Source organism: Rousettus aegyptiacus, unplaced genomic scaffold (assembly GCF_014176215.1).
Source record: "Rousettus aegyptiacus isolate mRouAeg1 unplaced genomic scaffold, mRouAeg1.p scaffold_m13_p_6, whole genome shotgun sequence".
Taxonomy (NCBI): domain Eukaryota; kingdom Metazoa; phylum Chordata; class Mammalia; order Chiroptera; family Pteropodidae; genus Rousettus; species Rousettus aegyptiacus.
Window position 1 is genome coordinate 84983050 of NW_023416309.1, and position 22130 is coordinate 85005179.

The 22130-nt window shown below is 41.0% G+C and overlaps 1 protein-coding gene across 1 annotated transcript; it reads right to left on the reverse strand.

Annotated features, from left to right (window-relative positions):
* Nucleotides 1-796: 796 nt before the first annotated feature.
* Nucleotides 797-22115, reverse strand: HEATR9 (HEAT repeat containing 9). The gene is made up of 15 exons (XM_016126010.2): nt 19799-22115; nt 11156-11205; nt 9935-10116; nt 9550-9676; nt 9300-9356; nt 9050-9106; nt 8318-8375; nt 7807-7937; nt 4420-4602; nt 3935-4027; nt 3708-3827; nt 2530-2603; nt 2016-2067; nt 1498-1584; nt 797-1270 (listed from the first exon to the last, which is right to left on the reverse strand). The coding sequence occupies exons 1-15, from the start codon at nt 19884-19886 to the stop codon at nt 887-889; spliced, it is 1743 nt and encodes a 580-aa protein (XP_015981496.1). The 5' UTR covers nt 19887-22115; the 3' UTR covers nt 797-886.
* Between the last annotated feature and the right edge of the window lie 15 nt (nt 22116-22130).

Below are 22130 nucleotides of genomic sequence, written 5' to 3' on the forward strand. Positions count from 1 at the left end.
TGCCAGGCACTGTTGGGCTTTATATTATTATTTAATCCTCATAGGACTTTTCTGAAGTAGTATATGTTATTCTCTTCATTTTGAAGGTGAGGAACTGTCAGAAAGGTTAAGTAACTTGTCCAAAGTCAAAGATCAAGTAAGTGATGGATCCCTGGATTAGATTTCAGATTGTCTAACTCCAAAGTCTGGTTTTTTTGTTTTGTTTTGTTTTGTTTTGTTTTGTTTTGTTTTACTTGATGGAGGACATAGCTTGTTGGGATTGGTGTGGCAGGTCCTACTGGCAAAGGGAAACTGTAACCTTCGGTAAATAGCAGGGAGAAACTAAGGCAGTTTAGGAGAATAAATAGAGTATGTCAAAGGGAATGGCTCCACGCTAGGTAGAAAGCAGATGTAGGAGAAGTGACAGCAGACAGGGTGGCTGGTCTTGACTATAGCCTAATAATTTACTGACTACCTGTTGGTGCTAGTGGGGGCAGGGGTGGGGTGGGACGGGGAGCAGCTGGGTAAGTAGGAGGAAATGGCCTGAGTCAAGCGCTTCAGTTTTTCTCCTATTTTCTCTTCAGCACCCTACCCCTTCCCCAGCAGAGGCCCAACTCTAGCTTTGTTGTTAAATTCTGGGCATAGACAAGGGCTTGATTTAGGGAGGCAGGTTGGCTCTTCAGAGCAGCTTTGGTTCTGTCCTTCTCTCTCTCCCCTCATGAAAAGGACATGTGCCTGTATGGAAGAAACACTCAACAAAGACTGTGTTTCAGTGTAGCCTCTGATGAAAGAAACTGCAGTGGTTGGTAGAGTGATATTTATTAATGGAAGATAAGCAGAGCTTGTTCTTTCAGAGGAGCCTGAGAGGCATCTTCAGGGACTGAGTGGGGCTAGGCCCAAAGAACATCTATTTGGAGGTTTTGGCAAGGATCTGTAGCTGTTTCCTGATCTCTGGCACCCAGGGCCCTGTGGCCTGTGAGTTGTGTTTTTGTGGTTTAGAGAAACAGGGTGGGAAGGCAGAGTTGAGGTAGTAGGCAAACCCTTTCTGGTCACTCAATTTTTTCTCTTGGTTTGATGAGGCAATTGACTTTGCAATAAACAAAGGGTTCAGCTGTGCAAGTCGAAAGTCTTGGATATTTAACTCTTCTGGGTTCTCAGGCTTTTTCCGGAACCTTGTAGGCTCTACCTTCTCGTTGGTTGTAGGTGCCTCATATATTAAGAAAACCTTGTTTTTCAGCTTGTTTTGGATCCAGGGATCAATTGAGGCCAAAAGAATGAGTGTTTCTTGTAGCTGCATTGAAATAAAGGCCTTTTGGTTGCTCACGTCAGGCTAAGGCTGGAAGTGGAGGGGGCACCCAAGGAAGGGGGAGCTCTGGTCACAGTGGCCCCAAAGAATGAGGTCAAGGGACAGTGTCTGAAGGCTCATTCTCTCCCTCCTGACAAAAAGCAAGTAAGATTGGGTGGAAAAGGTCTGGAGGAGGGGTTGAGAAGAGGAAGAGGAGGGCAGGAATGCCTTACACTTTTCTTCACAGACTGGTTCTTTTCCTCATCTAGCATATCCAGGAGCAAGTGGAACACTTGTGGGCTGCGGATCCCCAGGACACCCTGGCAGAAGCAGAAGGAGAGGGCCTAAGTAGCCAGCCCTAGGAAGAAGCCCCATCTATACTCTTTTCTATTCTAGTCCCCTTGTGATGACCCTCTGGCCTGGAGAGAGGGAGAGAGATGGCTTTCCAGCTGAGAGATCTCTTTACTTGCTTTTTGGTGCCACTGCACTGGGTTCCAGTAGAGTCGAAGACAATTTCTCTAATATCTAAGTAACACCCTTTACACCCATCTCCTGTCCCTTATCCTACCTACCTCTAATTCTGAAGAAAAGGTTACTCTGAACTCCTGGTGGGACTGGAATTGTAATATAAACAAGCAAGCAAACAACCTCCCCAAATATTACAGCCATTTCTTCCCCTTAGGAACTCTGCTCAGTCGCCTCTTGCCCCTGCCATCAACACATCTGGTCAGAGAAGCAGAGCTGGACTTACCAAGGAGATGATGGCTTCCTGGCGTGCAGCAGCATCTGAGTTCATCAGTTGCCTGTGTAGGAGTGTGTTTTGATCCAATTAATGGGTAGGGAGAAGAAGGCTGGTTATTTCCTTTTACAGCCCAGAGTGAGATGGGCTTAATAAGACTGAAGAGTGAAGCTAATTTCATTAATTTTTCCCTCGTTTCTTAGGTCAGGAGAGGGGCTGGGAGAGGAAAGGCAGGGACTATAATTTGCAAGGGGCACTAAATGACAATCGGGACTCATATCTGTCAAGAACTTTCCCTTTTACAAGTCCCTTTTATGTCCTCCTCTTAATTTGAGCTTGATAGCAACCCTGAGTGGTAGGTGTTAGCCCCTTTTTACAGGTGCTGAAGAAAAGCGCAGGGGTCAAAGAATGACTTGGCCAGGGGCACAGGCCAGAGCTGAGACCTGGCACCAGGTTCTTAGCTCTCTGACCCTCTGATCTATAGTTTAGGATTTAGCCCTGGCAGCTCCCATTCCAAGCCACTTACGCCTCCACCAAGTTCATCATCATATGCTTCATCTTGAGTTCTTCCATAGTTTCAGCCACAGCCTGCCTCATGGCCTGAAGAGGGATGAAGAATGGACAACAAAGAGAAGGAAAGCAGGGGTATATATCCTTAACTGCTTCACAAATGAAGCATTGAATGTTTACTTTGGGCTACATACGGTCTTTGCCTGGAGGAGCTCATGGTCTGTTGGGGGAAGCAGACAAGTGAATAGGCAATTACCCTACTGTGATAAGTGTTACAACTGAACTAAGTGCAGGGTGCACATAGAAGGTTCCCCTACTCAGACTGGGTACCAAGATTTCCTGGAGGAGGTGATTGATGCCTCCTGAAATCTGAAGGGTGAGTGGGAGTTAACCAGGGAGAGGACTGGGGCAAGTGATTGTCCAGACAGAAGGGAGAACATTGGAGGCAAGAGGAAGTGCATAGCTTAGGGAACATAATATAGTTCAATTTAGCTGGGTGACCAAACTGGGACTCTTCAAAGTGGGGAACTCTGAGTAATGACACTGGGACTGCAGGTATAAGTCAGGACAGGGTCATCCTAAGCATAGCTGGTGTATAGCTGAGTGAGGGAGTGATGAGAGATGAAACTAGAGCGGTAAGCAGGCCTTGAGTGATGAGGGCAGTATAAGACATCCTGATGGCATTGGGGAGTTATTGAAAACTTTATGCAGGTGTGAGACACAATTGGATTTACATTTTAGAAAAATACCTTTAGAAATCCTGTGGCTGGTTTTGTAGTGAGTTATTACAAAGATAAAATTAAGGGAATACAGAGGAAGGCAGCGATGATTTTGTTTGTGGTGATTAGGGAAAGCTTCCCATAGGATTTGTTGGGACTTGTCTTGAAGCAATCATATTTTAATAGGCTAAAGGAGAGAGGAGTTATCAGTGGGAGTGAATAGCATGAGGCAGTTTTTCACCTGAATAGCATGAGGAGGGAGGGATGACTCGGCGCATTTTAAGCTGAGAGAACTGCCTGAGCAAAGGCAAGGTGGTTGAAAACATGGGCTGTATTAGGGAAACGGGAGGTGAGTTGGGATGAATGTGATACTTCGTGGGGCAGTGTGGTAGGAGTCGAGCCAGGGGAGGTCTTCAGAGAAGGGAGATGAGACAGCTTTAGGCTGCCTGGGCTTAGGGACTTCGGTCTTACTTACGAAAAAGGGTTCATTATATATCTTCTTGCTGAGCAGGTCAAATACAAGTCCCTCTAGACCCTGTGTTTGGATCTGTTCCAGCCCAATGGTCTTGAGCATCTGGGTGGCTTCTAAGCGGTGCTGAGGGGAAGGGGATGGGGAGGCATGAAAGATAGATTTCCTTTCTCATCCTCTAACCCTGTCTTAGTGCTAGAGTAGGAAGGGTAGTAGGTGGCCTTAGGGCTTACCTCAAGGACACTGGAATGGCACAATTGGTGTAGGATGGCTCTGATGACTGTGGCTGAATGCACACGCATCATCTTGACCAGCATCCTAAGTGCCTATGGGGGTTGGCAGGGTGGGTGGGGTGTACAGGGTCAAGATGCATCTGGATGGCCAGGTAGACTTGAGGGCTGAGCCTAGAACTTGTGGGTAACAGGTGGGGTCCTTTTTCCTGCCTCTTGGCCTCTTGAGTAAGGATAAATTCATATGTGCACATACATAAATGAATACTTACACAAATCAAATAAACACAGACACATGTACACTTACGTCCACATGACCCCATACTCATGCACACACACATTGACAGACACAGAGGACCCTGAATTGTTCTCTGCTGAAGCTTCTTTGCTATGGGATAAGGAAGACAGGGTCCAGACCTTATAGAAATCAGTACTGGCCTCTGTTTCTCCAGTGCTCCCCAGGGAGTCCAGTCTCCTGCCCCTCACACCTTTATCCTCTGGGTCATGGGGCCTTGACACAGGCACTGCAGCAAGAATTCTTGGGCTGTGTTGTTGCAGGGTCTCAGGAAACCCAAGCATAGGGCTGCCTCCACTGCTGCTTCATTTGATGATTTTTGTATCAGCATCTGCAGCACAGGCACCAATTTCCCTTCATCCCCGACTTGAGTCCTCTGAGGGGAAGACAGGAGGCAAAGTGGACATGGGTGTGTCTTCAGCCAGGCTTTGTTAAGAGGGCAATTTACTGCTGCCTCCAGACCATTCTCCTCCCTAAAATGAATCTCATGTCAAATCAGATTATTTTATCTACTTCCCCTTAGTTTTGCTCTCATCTATTTGCTCCTAGGTCATATCGTCTCATTTCTCTATGACTTTATCTTTTGGATGGATCAATGTTGCTCTAACACTTCTGCTGTCTTAATTCCTGGAATTAAAAATATATATACATGTCATTGATCCAGGTTCTTTCCTCCAATAACCTTGCCCTCCACTCTCTGTCAGCCACTAATTCCCCCAGAGAGAATATTATTACCCATTACATCTCCAGGATCTCCATTTCATGGATTGCACTCTCTGACCATCGCCTCCTATTTTTCCAGCTCACCTCCCATTGCCATCACTTGTTGGACTGCACAAGGACTAACAGCCATAGAGCACTGTTTCACGGTTCCTCCCCTTCTTCCCTCTTTACCCAGTTTAAAGTCCATGGTCCTGTTATAATCACTTCCCTGCCTCACTCAGCAACTTTACCCCCTCACTTCATTTTATTCAACTCTGATCTAGTTTTAAATGTATGAACACAAACCTCATGTAGACCCTTCATGCTGCCTACTAATCATACTGTTTTTCTCTGGGCAACTCTTTTACCTTCTCAATTCACACCCTTTCTTCTGGTACCTCTAACACTTCTTCCTCCATTCTTACTCTCAACTGATGACCATGCTTCCTATTTTACTGAGCAAATAAAACAACTAGAAAAGAAGTACCATAGACACCTACCACCACTTCTATCCAACTTTCAACACCTGCACTCATATGTTTTTCCTTTCCAGTTGTTACTATGGACTGTGATCATCTATCTAAAGTCAGTTTCTCCATTTGTGTGTTAAATCTCATTTCTTCTCATCTACAAAAGAACATTATTGCACAACTCTTTCCACTGCCTTCAAAATTATTATTTTTCTAACTACTGGATTATTACCCTATAGAAAGAAACATGCTGTTATTTTTCTTTTTTTTAGAATCTATCCTTGGTACCAACTACAACTCTTTCCAGCAAAAGTTGGAAAGTTGTGTCTTGTTGATGTAACTAATTTCTTCTCTCCCATTCTTTCTTAAACCCATTCCAGTCAGGTCTTTACCTGCACCACTGCACCAAGATAATTCTTAAGATAATATTAATGAGTCCCACATTGTTAAAATTCATGTATCAATTCTCCGTTCTTATTTGTTTGTTTGTTTGTTTATTTATTTTAGGCGAGGCAACCTTTGGTTGACCTCACAGATTGCAATGAACTTGTCAGTTACAATCCCTCATTTTTTATTTTTTATGCCTACAGTGCCTGATCTTCCTAGGTGGTTTCCTATCCGAGTACTAACCAGGCCCGATCCTGCTTGGCTCCGAGATCAGACAAGATTGGGCTTGTTCAGGGTGGCATGTCCATAGTTAGTTCTTATTTTATAGGGTTGACTTGTCTCCTTTCCTTGATAGATGTTCTTCACTTGATTTTTAGAATACCACACTCTTGGTTGCCTTCCTACTTATTGGCCACTTCTCAGTATTTATTTACTAGGTTCTTCATTTCTCTCTGATCTCTTAACATTGAGGTGCCCCAAGGCTTGAACCTTGTTTTTTTTCTTAGTGATCTCATCTAGTTGAATGATATTAAATGCTATCTATATGCTGACAACTCATAATTTTTTTCCCTCTAGTTGAGATTTCTTTTCTAAACTCCACATCGTATATCCAACTTTTTACTTGCTGTCTCCCTTGGTTCAATAGACATCTCAAACATAATTTGTCCAAACCTGTTCCACCTGCAGCTTTCTCCATCTTAGTTGGTGACTCCATCCTTTAGTTGCTAGGCTGAAAACCTGGCTTCATCCTTGTTTCCACACTGTCTTTTATAGCTCACATTCAACTTGTCAATTTTACTTTTATATATCCAGAATTTAATAACTTCTTACCCACTTTACTTCAATCACCACAGTCCAAGCTACCACTGTATCTCACCAGGGTTGCTTCAGTACCCCCTAATTTGGTCTCTCTGCTTCTACTCTTGCCACCCTACCTCATCTTTTCTAAACACAGCTGTCAGAGTGTACCTTTTGAAATGTAAGTTAGATCATGTCACTGTCTTGCTCAGAAACCTCTAATAGCTCCCTATTTCACTCAGAATAAAAGCCCAAGTACTTAAAATAGTCCAGAAAGCCACATATGATCTAGTCTCCTGTTAACTTCTTTGACCTAACTTCATTCCCTACTGCTTTCTCTGTTTCCACTCTGCTTCAGCCACTGGCCTCCTTGCTGTTCCTTGACAATGCCAAGCATACTCCTGCCTTAAGTATTTGCATTGATTGGTCCTTCTGCAGGGAATGCCTTCTCTCAGGTATCTGCAAGGCACACATCATCAAATGACACCTAAATGAGGTCCTCCCTCTCATCCAGGTTTAAAGTTGCATCCCACCTCCATCCCCTCTTAGCATTCTTGATCTTCCTCACCCATCCACATAATTTTCCCATGATACTTGTTACCTCTAATATACTATATAATTAAGCTAACCGGTTTTTATGTCTCTTCCCCCACTAGAAAGTAAGCTCCACAAAAGCAGGGTTTGGTTCACCGATGTATCCCAAGGGCCTAGGATAGCGCCTTGCATCTGCTAGCTGTTTAATATATACATGTTGAGTAAATGGATGAATGATGGATTCTGTTTCATTTGGAGCAGTGATGAGGTCAAATTAGGAGGACCCTAAAAGGCAAAAATCTCAAGTAGTGCCAGTGGACTCTCTTGGTCCCTGTCCCCTCTTAAAATAAATGTTTTCCTTTAGTAAATTATTTTAGGGATGATAATAATGATGGGTGTCATTTAAAGAGCATAGGCATTGAACTAGGTACTTTACATACATTATTTTGTTTAATCTTAACAGTGCTATAGGTAATTGTCATCTCCGTTTTAGAGATGGACAAACTGTGGCTTTGAAAGTTGGCTTTTCAGAGTTGCATGATTAGTAAGTGGCTATACTAATGCTTCTATTCAGAGAACTCTTCCCTATCGAAGCTAGGATCTAGGTTACCTTCTTCCTGACCTAACCCCCAGCCAACACCATCAGTTACTTTGTCCTACCTTGCCCCAGTTATTGATCTCCCAATTACCTTATCTTTTGGAATAGCAGCCCAGGAGTTCAGAGCTACTCGTAGCCCCGTCAGAGTTTCCATCCTTTGCCCCTCATTTTGTCCCTTCAACTGCTTGATGAGAGCCTGAATCACGTGCTTATTCAGGCAACCTGGACAGGGAAGGTCCTCAGATCAGGGAAGAACCTTAGGGTCTGCTCCTTTCTGCCAGGATCCATTTGACTTTACTGTGCCCTCAAGAAAAGTTCCAAGTACTAGGTCCCAAGGTGTTGCACATCCTCCCAGGACACCGGAGCAGCTGGCTGAGCATGACTGCAATTCCAGGAGTCCCCTCTCTTCCTCCCTCCCTTCAATCTCCCTTTTCACTTCACTTTCCTCTCTCTGCCAAACAGTGTCTAGCATAGTTCCCAGACCCTGCAAAATGCTCAAATGCCGCACTCTACTCCCCTCTGTCCTTAACCAAAGGGGAAAGTGACTGCCCTGGCCCCTGTCATACCTCTTCAACACCCACCCAAGGAGAAGATATACTCACCCAGGATGGCCAGGGTTCGACAGGCCTCATTCTTCACTTTCTTTGGACTAGTTTGGGCCTGATTTAAGAGGCAGGTGGTGGAAATATGCCATAAGATGATAGAAGTCAGAGCTTTAAGAATTTCAGTTTAACTTTTTATTTTACAAATGAGGATACCGAGTCCTAAAGAGTGACCTCTCTATGCTCAAACGCAATACAGCCAGAATGGTACAATGGAGGAACACAACTTGGGAGTAAGACTTTTGTTCTGATATCTATCTGGTATCTAGTAGCCAAGTGGCCTCAGGCGAGTCACTCAGAGCATGCATTTTCTCATTAGAAAAATGCAGATACTACTACCTATTCCTAGTATTGTAAGCTTTAAATGTGATTATGGAGAAGGATGCATGCGCTCCACTATAAATTGGTATATAAACATAGGGCATTGATTCAATTAAGGTAGAGAATGAACTCAGTCCCAGTTCTCTCCTAGCTTTTCAGTTGAGTGTCTTTTCTGTTAGACAAAGGGGATCTTCAGATTTCCCCTGTCCCATCCTTTTAGATCGAGCTGCCCTTTAAAGAAGCTAGGAACATGAGATGGTGACATGCTGCACACTGGCCACTCTCTCCTCACTGGATCTGACCCACTATCCTTGTACCCTGTTAAGCCTTGTCTATACCCATGTGCCCATGCTCTACGCACCTCAGACTCTATTCCCTTCTCTCCTGAACTCAATGCAGCCCCAGACTCACCACCTTCAATAGTGCCTCTATGACAAACTTGTCACTGACGCCTAGGCACCCGAGAGCCTGCAGGATCAGGGTAGAGGAAAAGAAAGAGAACTTGGACACCACCCCAGGAGTTATCATCCTCTGTATACACCTGGAGTTTGTTTTTGGAACTACACTCCACCCCCATCCTCCACCTCAAGCTTCTTTTCTACTCTCCAGCTTAACTAACGCCTACCTGCAATCATAGTCCTTGACCCTTGCCACTTCTCACCTGTGCTGCATAGAACTGTTCATCCTCTATGGGAGATTTTAGGCTTTTTGTGAGTTCCTGCCCATCCAAGGAAGCCAGTGGAAAAGAAGAAAGGGGTAAATTTGGCTGTAGAACTTCACACTGAAAGGAGCTCAGCCAGTCCAATGCCTTTCCCTCCCCTTCCTTCATTTTGCAGGCAGGGATTGAGGGCTGAAGGATGATGTGAGCCATAGGAAGGGAGTCTCTCCATCCTCCCACCATGGTCCCTGACCTTTAATCTCTGCCACTTCAAGGGGTCCTCAGAAGGGTGTAAAGTCTTGTATCTTGTCTGAGACTTTGTAGTCAACTTGATCATCGGAAGATGAAAATTTTGGGTGGGGGTTCCCACTTTGTGGTACCTGTGTGAGAAATTGCACAGGCAGCCTTGGTCCCCGTGTTCCCTCCCACCTTACTTCATAAATTCTCCTCTGCCCCTGGTCCTCAGCCAAGATTAGAGGCAGAACCAGAAGAAGACAGATGAGTCTCCTACCTCAGGGTCCTCTGGCATCTGTAGGCTAACTTGGTCCCTGCCCTCACTACACCCCTTCTTTCTCTTTCCTCTTTTTCTTAGAAGGTGTAGAGGTTGTGAAAAATAGGGAAAGGCAAAGCATACCTACCTAGGGTGATCTCTCATTTTCTGCAACATCTTCTGGGTCTCTCGTTCCTGTTGCTGATCATACAGGGTGTGCCAGTGTGTGTAGATCTCAGGCTTCTTGAAGTAACAATAAGGTACTGCATTTGGTTTGCTTGGGTGTTGCCTCCAGCACTCCGGACTTGGGGGAAACTCTTCCTTTGGCATCTGGAGTGGGGTAGGGATGTGAATGGCAGAGCAGTCACAGGGAATAGTCCTCATTCAGGAAAAGAGCAAGGGTAAGAAGAGACTAGATGAGAGAGATGCCCATCAGTCTCTCATCTGAACTGGAGTCACAGCTACCTCCTATCCCACCGTGTGACCTGGGTAAGTTTTGTCACCGCATTCTGGCATTCAAGAGATATTTATTGAGTATCTGTTATGTGCCAGGCACTGTGCTAAGTGAAGCAGTTATCATCCCTGCCCTATTGAACTTAATAGTTTCATTGGAAAAAAAGGCTTCAAGTAATCTCTCTTTTAAACAATTGTGAACCCACAGTTCTGATTATAGTGGAGAAGTTTTGAGTGGGTCAGAGGCTTTCTCTGAAGATTTGCTTAGAATTTATTCCCATCTCTTCTCAAGTCTTCCTTCCTGTCTTTATAACAGATCTCTGAGCAACAAAGCAAGAGGGGCTTCAGCCAGTGGTTCCCAATTTGGTAATTGAGGAGATCATAATAAGTTCTCAAGTGATTGTCATGATTTCAGAAGATGGATCTTTAACTCACAATGAGTAGAGTTGTCAGATTTAGTAAACATGAAGCAAGTAGAAAACAGGATGTTCAGTTAAATTTGGATTTCAGGTAATGAGTGCAACATTTGGGACATATTTATACTAAAAACCATTTATTGTTTATCTGAAATTCAAATTTAATTGGGCACCCTATATTTTATTTGACAACTAATTATGAGGACCCCTGTGTTAATTAATAAGATGACTCATTATTAAGCACTGCCTTCGTAAGTCCAGGCCTTACAGGTATTACCTCATAGCAACTCTACAAAGGGAGCGGGGCAAAGGGTGGCCTGTGACAGAGGAAGCTCCGAGGCTCAAGGAGGGAAAGTGACTTGTTCAAGGTCATACAGAGTTGGTAGCAGCCCTGGGGGTGGGTGTCACAGTTCTGTGAAGTGGCCATAATGTGAAGGGACAATCTGCTGACCCTCCGACTTCAATAAAGCTCCCGCAGTGGCAAAAGTTAGGTGTCTTACCTGGTGGCAGGACAAGGGCAGATAAACAGGAGCTGTGGCTTTTCTGAGTTCTGTGGTTCAAATGAGACAGCAGTTACAAAGGTGGGTTAAAGAATCATCCATTCAGGCATTTATTTATTCAGCATTTAGTGATCACTAGTACCAGGCACGAGGGAGGTAAAAAAAAAAAAAAAAAAAAAAAAAGCATAATTCCTGTCCTGAAGGGGCTTATGACTTTCTGGTACCTTGCTGCTCAAGATGTGGTCTGCAGAACAGCAGGATTGCCAAAGCCTGGGAGCTTCTTAGAAATGTAGAATTGTAGGCTCCACCCCAGGCCTACTGAATCGGGATCTTCATTTTAACCAGATTTCTATGTACTCTTGAGTTTGAGAAACAGTGGTCTAGCAGGGTGGTTCTCAACCTTGGACTTTTAATATGCCTTGGCCCTATATAAGACTAATTGAGTCAGATTCTCTGAAGAAAGGCCTAGATATTGTATTATATATATTTTTAAATTAAGTTTATTGGGGTAACGTTGGTTAATACAATTATATAATTTTCAGGTGTACATTATAATTTGACAACTATATATTCTATTGTGTGTTTACCACCCAAAGTCTAGTTTCTTTCAGCTACCATATATATTTGATCCCCTTTACCCACTTCACCCCCCACCCCCATATATTTGACCCCCTACCTTCTCCTCCTCCACCCCCTTCCCTCTGGTAACCACTAGTCTATAGTCCATGTCCATGAGTCTCTGTTTGTCCTGTTCATTTGTTGCTTTTAGGTTTACATCCCACATATAAGTGATATCATGTGATTTTCAACTTTTTCTGTCTGGCTTATTTCGCTTAGCATGATTATCTTGAAGTCCATCCGTGCTGTCATGAATGGCAGTATTTCATCTCTTCTTATGGCTGAGTAATATTTCATTATATATATGTACCAAAGCTTCTTTAGCCACTCATCTATCATAGGACACTTCGATTGTTTTCATGTCCTGGCCACTGTGAATAATGCTGCTATGAACATCGATGTGCAAATATCTTTTGGAATATGGGTTTTCAAGCCTTTGGGGTAAATACCCAGTAGAGGGATTGCTGGATCATATGGTAGAACAATTCTTAGTTTTTTGAAGAACCTCCATACTCTTGTCTATATAGTGGCTGTACCAATTTGCAGTCCCACCAGCAGTGTATGAGGGTTCCTTTTTCTCTGCATCCTCTCCAGCGTTTGTTATTACTTGTCCTGTTGGTTATAGCTATTCTAACAGGTGTGAAATGGTATCTCATATGGTTTTGATATGCATTTCCCTAATAGCTAGCGATGTTGAGCATCTTTTCAAATATTTGTTGGACATCTGTATGTCCTCTAGGGAGAAGTGTCTGTTCTCTGCCCATTTTTTGATTGGATTGTTTTTGTTGTTGTTGTTATTGAGTTGTATGAGTTCTTTGTATATTTTGGATATTAGGCCCTTATCGGAGGCATTGCTTGCAAATATATATTCCCATTTGGATGGTTGCCTCTTTATCTTGTTGATGATTTCTTTTGCTGAGCAGAAGCTTTTAAGTTTGATGTAGTCCCATTCATTTATTTTAGCTTTTACTTCCCTTGCCTTTGAGGTCAAATTCATAAAATCCTCTTTAAGTCCAAGGTCTTTGAGTTTAGTTCCTATGTTTTTTTTCTATGGGTTTTATTGTTTCAGGTCTTATTTTCAGGTTCTTAATCCATTTTGAGTTAATTTTGGCATGTGGTGATAGACAACAGTCTAGTTTCATTCTTTTGCAGATGGGTTTCCAGTTTGTCCAGCACCATTTATTGAAAAGGCTTTCCTTTCTCCACTGTATGTTTGAGGCTTTTTTGTCAAAAATTATTTGCCCATATAAATATGAGTTTACTTCTGGACTCTCAGTTCTGTTCCACTGGTTCGTGTATCTGTTTTGCTGCCAGTACCATGCTGTTTTGATTACTTTCACTTTGTAGTATGATCTGAAGTCGGGCAGAGTAATGCCTCCAGCCTTGTTCTTTTTTCTCAGGATAGCTTTGGCAGTTCAGGGCCTTTTGTGCTTCCATACAAATCTGATGATTTTTTTGTTCTATTTTTTTTTTTTTAAATGCTGATGGGATTTCGATAGAGATTGCATTAAATCTGTATTAGGTAATATGGTCATTTCAACTATGTCGATTCTTCCAATCCAAGAACCCAGAATATCTTTCCATTTCTTTGAATCTTCTTCAATTTCTTTTAATAGGGTCTTGTAGTTTTCATTATATGGGTCCTTCATATGTTTCCTTAAATTTATTCCTAGGTATTTTATTCTTTTTGTTGCAATTGCAAAAGGAATTATTTTTTCCACTTTTTCTGACACTTCATTATTAGAGTATAGGAACACTATGGATTTTTGAATGTTGATTTTGTATCCAGAGACTTTACTGTATTTGCTTATTGTTTCTAGTTGTGTTCTTGTGGAGTCTTTAGGGTTTTCTATAGAGAGAATCATGCCATCCACAAATAGTGACAGTTTGACTTCTTCAGCATCTATTTGGATGCCTTTTATATCTTTCTCTTGTCTGATTGCACTCAACTAGGACCTCCACTATTATATTGAATAACAATAGCAAATGTGGACAGCCTTGCCTTGTTCCTGATCTTAGAGGGAAGGTTTTAGTTTTTCACCATTAAGTATATGGTCTTTATTATGTTAAGGTACTTTCCTTCTATACCAATTTCGTTAAGTGTTTAATCATAAATGGATGCTGTCTCTTGTCGAAGGCTTTTTCTGCATCTATTGATCAATATAATCTTTTTAATATGTTGCTGTATTCAGTTCGCTAGTGTCTTATTTAGGATTTTTGCATCTCTGTTCATGAGAGATATTGGTCTATAGTTTTCTTTTTTCGTTGTTATCTTTACCAGGTTTTGCTATCAAAGTAATATTGGCCTCGTAAAATGAGTTGAGAAGTATTGCCTCCTCTTCGATTTTTTGGAAGAGTTTGAGGAGAATAGGTATTAAATATTCTTTGAATATTTGGTAGAATTCACTGGTAAAGCTATCTGGTCCTGGACTTTTACTTTTTGGTAAGTGTTTGATGATTGTTTCAATTTCCATACTGCTGATCGATCTATTTAGATTTTCCAGTTCTTCTTGATTCAGTCTGGGAAGGTTGTATTTTTGTAAGTATTGGTCCATTTCTTCTAGGTTATTAAATTTGTTATTATATACTTTTTCATTGTTTTCTTGTATGATCCTTTATATTTCTGCATTGTGAGTCGTTATTTCCCCTCTTTGACCCCTGATTTCGTTTATTTGTGTTTTCTCTTTTTTCTTCAGTGAGTCGAGCCAAGGGTTTGTCAATTTTATTAATCTTCTCAAAGAACCAGCTCTTTGTTGCATTTATTTTTTCTACTGTTTTTTTGTTTTGTTTTGTTTTCAACTTCATTTATTTCTGCTCTAATTCTGACAATTTCTTTCCTTCTGCTAATTTTAGGCCTCATTTTTCTTCCTTTTTTAGTTTTTTAAGATGAAGTGTTAGGTTGTTTATTTGGGGTCATTCTTATTTTTAGAGATAGGCCTGTAATGATATGAATTTTCCTCCTATGATTGCTTTTGCTGTGTCCCAAAAGTTTTGATTTGTTATGCTATCATTATCATTCTTGATCTCTTGATCTCCTTTTTACTTCTTCCCTGACTCCGTTATTCTTCAGTAGCATGTTGTTTAATCTCCATGTATTTGTGGTTCTTTCTGATTTCTTTTTGCAACTGATCTCTAGTTTCAAAGCATTATGATCAGTGAATATGGTTGGTATGATTTCAACTCTCTTATTTTGTTGAGGCTATCTCTGTGTCCCAGTATGTGGTTGATTCTTGACAATGATCCATGTGCACTAGAGAAGAATTTATAAGCTGCTGTTTTGGGATGGAAGACTCTGTAAATGTCAATTATGTCCAGTTGGTCTAATGTGTTGTTTAAGGATTTTATTTCCTTGTTGATTTTCTGTTTGGATGATCTGTCCATATCCGGGCATTTAGGTCCCCTACTACGATGGTGTCTAGGTCTGTCTCTCCCTTTAGTTCTGTTAGTAATTGTTTTATGTATTTTGGGGCTTTCTGATTGGGAGCATAGATATTAATAAGTGTTATTTTTTCTTGGTGCATGATTCCCTTTATCGTTATGAAGTTCCCCTCAGTATCTTTCTTTACCTTTTTTAGTTTGAAGTCTATTTCATCTGAAATTAGTACTACTACTCCCACTTTTCTCTGAATGGCATTGGTTTGAAATATCATTTACCACCTATTCACTTTGAGTCTATATTTGTCTTTGGAGCTGTGATGTATCTCCTGGAGGCAGCATATGGTTGAGTTTTCTTTTTTGCTTCATTTTGCAACTCTGTGCCTTTTTATTGGTGAGTTCAGTCCATTTACATTTAGGGTGATTATTGAAATATGAGGTCTTCTTATAGCCATTTTATATTTTGCTTTCTGGTTGCTCAGTGTTTACATTGCTTTTCGTCTTTGTGTTTCTGTTTTCTTTATTTTGGTTGGCTTTTGTGGGTTTTGCCTCTGGTTCTTCTTGTTTTATGTTATATACTTCAGTTCCGAATCTTTGGTGTGTGGTTAGCATTATGAATATGTAAAGGATAGTTATATAGATACAGTCATCCATTTTCTTCTGCACGTGCCTTCTCTCCATTGCCCTTGGAGAATTTGGATCTTTGAATCCTTCCTGTCTCAGTCAGTGTTGTCTCAATTTGTCCCTATGTATGCTGAATGTTCATTACTATCTAGTTATAACAATTCTCTTATTATTTAAGCTTATAATGTCCTGTTCTTAGTAAGGGTTAGAAGCACTCCTCTGCTTCTATTTTCCTGATAGTCACTTTACTCCTAGTTACGTATTTTTTTTTTTTTGACTCCTTTTAGTATTTCCTGTAGTGCAGGCCTCGGAGTGGATAATTCTCTCAATTTTTGTTTGTCTGGAAAGGTCTTAATTTCTCCTTCATTTCTAAAAGAGAGCTTAGCTGGATACATTATTCTAGGCTGCTAGTTCCTTTCTGGCTTGTAAAGTTTGTGCTGAGAAGTCCAAGGATAATCTAATGGGTTTTCCTTTATAAATTACCATTTTCTTTTCCTTGGCTGCCCTGAGAATTCTGTCTTTTTCATTGATTTTGATAATTTTAATACAATGTGTCTTGGTGAAGGCCTTTTTGGGTTGAGATAATTGTGTCTTCCATTGAATTATTGAATTCTTGAATTCTAAGCTCCAGCTCATTCTTAGATTTGGGAAATTCTCGTCCACTATTTGTCTGAAAATGGTTTCTAGTCCTTGTTCCTTTCACTCCCCTTTGACAATGCCCATTATTCTTATGTTTTCTCTCCTGATGGTATCAACTAGTTCTTGAATTTCTCTTATTATTTTTCATTCTTTGGTGTCCCTCTTCTTCCTTTTGATTTATTTCTAGATTTCTGTCTTCGATACCACTGATCCTTTCCTCCCTTTGGTTAACTCTATTTCCCAAGCTTGCTATTTCATTTTTCAACTCTTGCAATGCGTTCTTCATCTCCAGAAGTTCTCTTTGGTTCTTTTTGAGGGTTTCAATCTCTGCTTTGCTCATCTAGGTGTTTTTTTAATTCCTGAAATTGTTGATATAACTCGTTTTGGAATTCACTGAGTTTTTTCAGAAGTACTGTCCTGAATTCTCTGTCATTTAATTTGCATATTTCTATGTCTGTAAGCTTATTTTCTGGAGATTTTTCTTTCTTTACCTTGGTTGTTCATGGTGCTTAAACGACTATTTCTCTGCCTGGGCTTTAATGGAAATGTATTCTGCTTTTTTTCCAGAAAGAAGATTTATTATATAAAGGTCTCTTTTTAGCCTGCTGCAAAGAAGGTGCTTTTCTTTTGGTTTCCACTAGGTGGCATCTAAGCCTCTTGGATTTCTGCTTTATATAAAGCTTTTAAAATGCCTTTTTATTTTCTGATATTTAATCACGCTCACTATCCTCAGTTTCAGTCCTTGTCAATATTAGCAACAGTTTTGGTGGCGTTGCTCAGATTCCCCTGGAGCTCTGCGGTGTTTGGTCTTGGAGGGTTTGGGGGGAGGGGCCCTTTGGGTGAGGGTAAGAGGCTATGGCTCAGCCTCGGTTTTGCAACTGTGGCAGGCAAAAATCAACTGTAGTTTTTCTGCTATCTCGCTTCTCTGCCTTCTGCCCTGATTACTGGGCCCTGCCATTAGCTGGGAGGAGCTCACAGCACTCCCAGGCAGGGTTGTTCAGGTAACTTGCTGCTCCTTCTCCCCCCCCCCTCCCTCTATAGGTAGCTCCAGAGGCTGGGAAAGACAGCTTCTTTATCTCTCTCAGTCTACCGCCTGACACGTGGTGCTCTGACCTGCTGTAGCTCTTATGCACAGATCCCATGCTCAGATGTGCTGGTGTGCAGTTTGGATGCTTTTGTTGAGTTTTAGATGTTTAGTTTATTGTTGTTTCAAAGGGAGAGATCTGTGGACGTCTCTCCACCATGTTCCCAAAGATCCTTGTATTTTTGTGTTTATTTTTATTTTACCAGTTTTATTGAGATATAATTGACAAAATAAGTTGTAATATATTTAAATTGTACAATGTAGATTTGATATGTGTATACATTGTGAAAGGATTTCCACCATCAATCTATCATTCATGTAGTTACCTTTTCTTGTGAGAACTTTATTTTTAAAATGATTTTTATTAGGGTATAGCTAGCATACAATATTATATTAGTTTTGGTGTTCACTAAAGTTATTCAACATTTATATACCTAAAGAAAATTATCATCATGATTCCAGTAACCATCTGACACTGTAAAACGCTATCACAATATTATTGACTATATTTCTTATGCTGTACTTACATCCCCATGACTTATTTGTTTTAACCTGGAAATTCAAACTTCTTATTTCTCTTCACTTTCCTCCCTTTAAAAAATTTTCAATTACAGTTGACATTCAGTATTATTTTATATTAGTTTCAGGTGTGTAGTGTAGTGGTTAGACATTTGTATAATTTACAAAGTGGTCTCCCTGACTAGTACCCACTTGGGATTATATATACCTATTACTATCTTGTTGCCTATATTGTCTATGTTTTACGTTACAGCCCCTTGACTATTTTGTAACAACCATTTTGTACTTAATAATTTCTTTACCTTTTTCACCCCACTCCACAACCCTCCTTCCATCTGGCAACTATCAACTTGTTCCCTGAATCTTTGAGTCTGTCTGTTCTGTTTGCTTATTTTGTTCTTTAGATTTCACATATAAGTGAGATCATATGGTATTTGACCTTCTCTGTCTGACTTATTTCACTTAGCATAATACCTTCCAGGTCCATCCATGTTGTTGCAAATAGTAAGATTTCTTTTTTCTTTTTTTTTTACTGCCAGGTAATATTCCATTATATGTATGTACTACCTCTTCTTTATCCAATAGTCTATTGAGGGACACTTCGGTTGCTTCCATATCATGGCTATTGTAAATAATGATGCAGTGAACATAGGGGTACATATATATTTTAGAATTAGTGTTTTGGATTTCTTTGGATAAATACCCAAAAGTGAAATTGCAGCATCATAAGATAGTTCTATTTTTAATTTTGTGAGGACCCTCTGTACTATTTTTCATAGTGGCTGTATTTGCAATCCTACCAACAGCGCATGGGGGCACCCTTTTCTCTATATCCTCATCAACACCTGTTTGTTGATTTATTGATGATGGCCATTCTGACAGGTGTGAGGTGATACCTCATTGTGGTTTTAATTTGTATTTCTCTGATAATTAGCGATGTTGAACATCTTTTCATGTGTCTGTTGAAGGCCCATTTTAGAAATTTTAGATATTTTAGAAAGGCCTATTTTTGATATTTTAGAAAGTTCCCCAGAGGCAGCTAATTGTGAAAACCACTGGTCTTGTTTTGTGGTTCTCAAACTTTAGTGTGCATTAGAATCACTTGGAGAGCTTGTTAAACTTCACGGTAACAGATGATTACTAGGCTTAGTGAGGTGATCGCATTGTAAGGTATATAAATGTTGAATCGCTATATTGTATACCTGAAACTAATATAAAGTTGTATACCAACTTAAATTTTAAGAACAAAATAAAAAACCCATAGATTTCTGGGACTCACCTGCAAAGTATTGATTCAGTAGATCTGGGGTGGGGTCTGAAAATTGCATTTCTAACAAGATACTGCTTGAGAACCACTGGATTAGCTGAGACAGAACTGTTTATTAATGATTAACAAAGGGAAAGATGTGAAGACAGATAAAGGCACAGGTGGGAGGATCAGGGCAGGTTTCCCAGGGATTGTACACAAGCCGAGTCTTCATTCCAAGTAGAGGTTAGATAATGGAGGAAAGAGCAGTAGGCACAGGGAATTACTTATGCGAAGACTTGGTGGTATGAGAGTTGAGTAGAGATCAGGGAACAGAAGCTAAGGAAACACACAGCTATCTCACCTTAAAGGGCCCTGAGACTTACCTTGGGGGCCATTAAAGTGTCCGAGGGCCTGCCCTGAGCCCTCCCATGGATTTGCTGAATTCACCCAGACCCCTGCCTGGGACCAGGAGTCAGGGAGTTTTCCTCTTTTAGGACTCTGTCCCTGATTCTGTTCCTGTCCATTCCAGTCTCACCTTTGGTCCTTCCTGGATATTCCAGCCATGGGTACTTGAACATTGACCTGGCGACGTCAAAGAGATTTGCTGATTTTTCGTAGGCCATCCTCTTCTGGTGGGGCAAGAGGGAACTTGGGCGGGGTTGTGGTGGTGGTGGTGGTGATGGTGGTAGAATACAGGACCTTTGGGAGAATGGGGGATGAGTTCAAGGAGACCTATCTTCTGTGGCACAAAGAGTGCTGATAAAGTGTCTGGGCTTTTGGAGATAGAAGCTTCCAAGTGCTGAGCAACCAGATTGCCTAGGTAAATAGAACACTCTAGTTCCATCCTTGAGCCCCAGCCCTGGCTTGTATTGGCCTGTAGATTGAGCTAGTCATTTTAACTCTGGGAGCTTTAGTTTCTTGATCTGAAAAGTGGGAAAGTTATGCCTGTGTGGCTAACGAGAGGGACTGTGGTGAGGCATAAATTCAAAAAGAAAGTCCAAGCATTTGTGAATCTCAAGCTCATGTAAGCCTATGTTAGGAGCAGGAGATGTTCTTAGGATTAGTCATCGGGAAAATGGCAGGGATGAGAAAGCCCCTCTTATACATACACCCCTCTTCTGGGCAGCAAGAGACTGAATTCTTAACTGTGTGCTAAGGAGCTACCTTTCATACCTCCTACTGTTTTTTACATATGCTGTTCTCTCTACCTGTCAGGACTTTCATTTTTCTTTTCCACCTGTTAAATGGTTTCTCAAATCTTTCAAACTCTACTTACATGTTACCTCATTTTTAAAATCTCTTTCTCCCCTAGGCACCCTGCCTCTTTCCGTTCAGGTGCAATCTCCCTACCCCACAATGTGACTACAGCTTTTTGTATAGTTGCTTCCCTTTAAGTGTTTATCTGTTTATATGTTTAATCTGGTCCATCCATCTTCCTCACTGGACTGTGAACTGCCTAAAAGTTAAGATTGTGACTCATAGCTCATTCATCTCTGTATTCCACCCCTAGTCCCCAGTACCTAGTGCAAGGCACACAGCAGACAGCTCACTGTAGCAGGAAAACATGGGCCACCAAGTCATCAGACTTAACGTTACCACCAGTAACCTGACATCATGTGCCCTGGCATGTCATGTTGGGAAAGATGGCATCACTCATGTGATATTCCTGACAAAATTATTTAACCTGAATTTAATTGAGGCAATAATCAGGCAAATTCAAATGAGAAAATATTCTACAAAAATCTGATTCGAACTGCTAAAAATATCAACATACTTAAAGACAAAAAAAGTCTGTTAAAGGACACTAAAAAGACATGACAGCTGAATTCAATTTGTGTACTTAGTTGTATCCTGGGTAAAAAAAAAATGGCTACAAAGAACATTGAGACAATTGTGGGGAATAGATCATGGACTGCATATTAGAAAATAATATTGTGTTAATGTTAAGTTTCCTGAGTGTGCCTTATGTACTAAAATTCTTAGGGATGAAGTGTTACCACATCTGCAACTTACTCTCAAATTCAGGAAAAAAATGTATATACCAACCAAGTGTATATAGAGATGTATACACATGCGCATGCACATAAATAAAGCAAATATGGTAAAATATTACTATTTGAATCATATAAAAGGTATTTGGGTGTATTCTTATAAATTTATGTAGGTTTGAAATTTTGCAAATTAAAGATGGGGAAAAAAAGCATGGGCTTTCACATTAGACCTGGTGGGTTTAATGTTAATTGTAACCTGCCCACCCCCCACCCTCTTTTTCTAAATTTATTTATTTTTTACTTTGAGACTTTCAGGAAGTTATTTTCTTTCCTTGCCAAAGGTTTTCCCAACTGTAAACAGGGTTAATAATACTACCAACCCCAAAGGGTTGTGAGGATGAAAGATGATGAATATAAGAGGCTGATAATGCCTGATACATAATGAGTGCTCAGTTATGCTAGCTATAATATGACTATATATCGTCAATATATATAGTCACATGAGGGGACACATAGATAGGAAGGTTGGAGTACTCCCACCTCTTTATTTATTCTCTTTATTTGAAAGAACCGAGGTGATTTGGGATTGACAATAAATCCCATTGCAGGAGCAAAGTGTAGGGTATCCCCCACTGGGGATAAGGTATAGGGTAGACTAGGGTGGAGGGGGAACAGAGTGGGTGGCAGGGCCACCATGGTCTCAGGAAACAGGGAGGTGCTGTGGTGGGGAGTGAGATAAGTTCTTGGGGACTTGAGGGTGGCGACGTAGCGGCTGTTTCCCCACAGAGTAGATAAGCCGCTAGTTACTTTACCTGCTCTGTCCTGCCCATGCCCCTTCTCAGAAAGCTTGTACTCCCAGCCTTGCTCACTGTTTAG

Excerpts from the sequence above, each read along its gene's own strand:
- HEATR9 (XM_016126010.2), bottom strand. The coding sequence starts at position 19,886 with ATGGCCTACGAAAAATCAGCAAATCTCTTTGACGTCGCCAGGTCAATG. Across the intron at positions 9,107-9,299 it reads AACAGTTCTATGCAGCACAG|GCTCTCGGGTGCCTAGGCGT; the intron begins GTGAGAAGTGGC and ends CTGATCCTGCAG. Across the intron at positions 1,585-2,015 it reads AGGAAGCCATCATCTCCTTG|GGTGTCCTGGGGATCCGCAG; the intron begins GTAAGTCCAGCT and ends TGCTTCTGCCAG.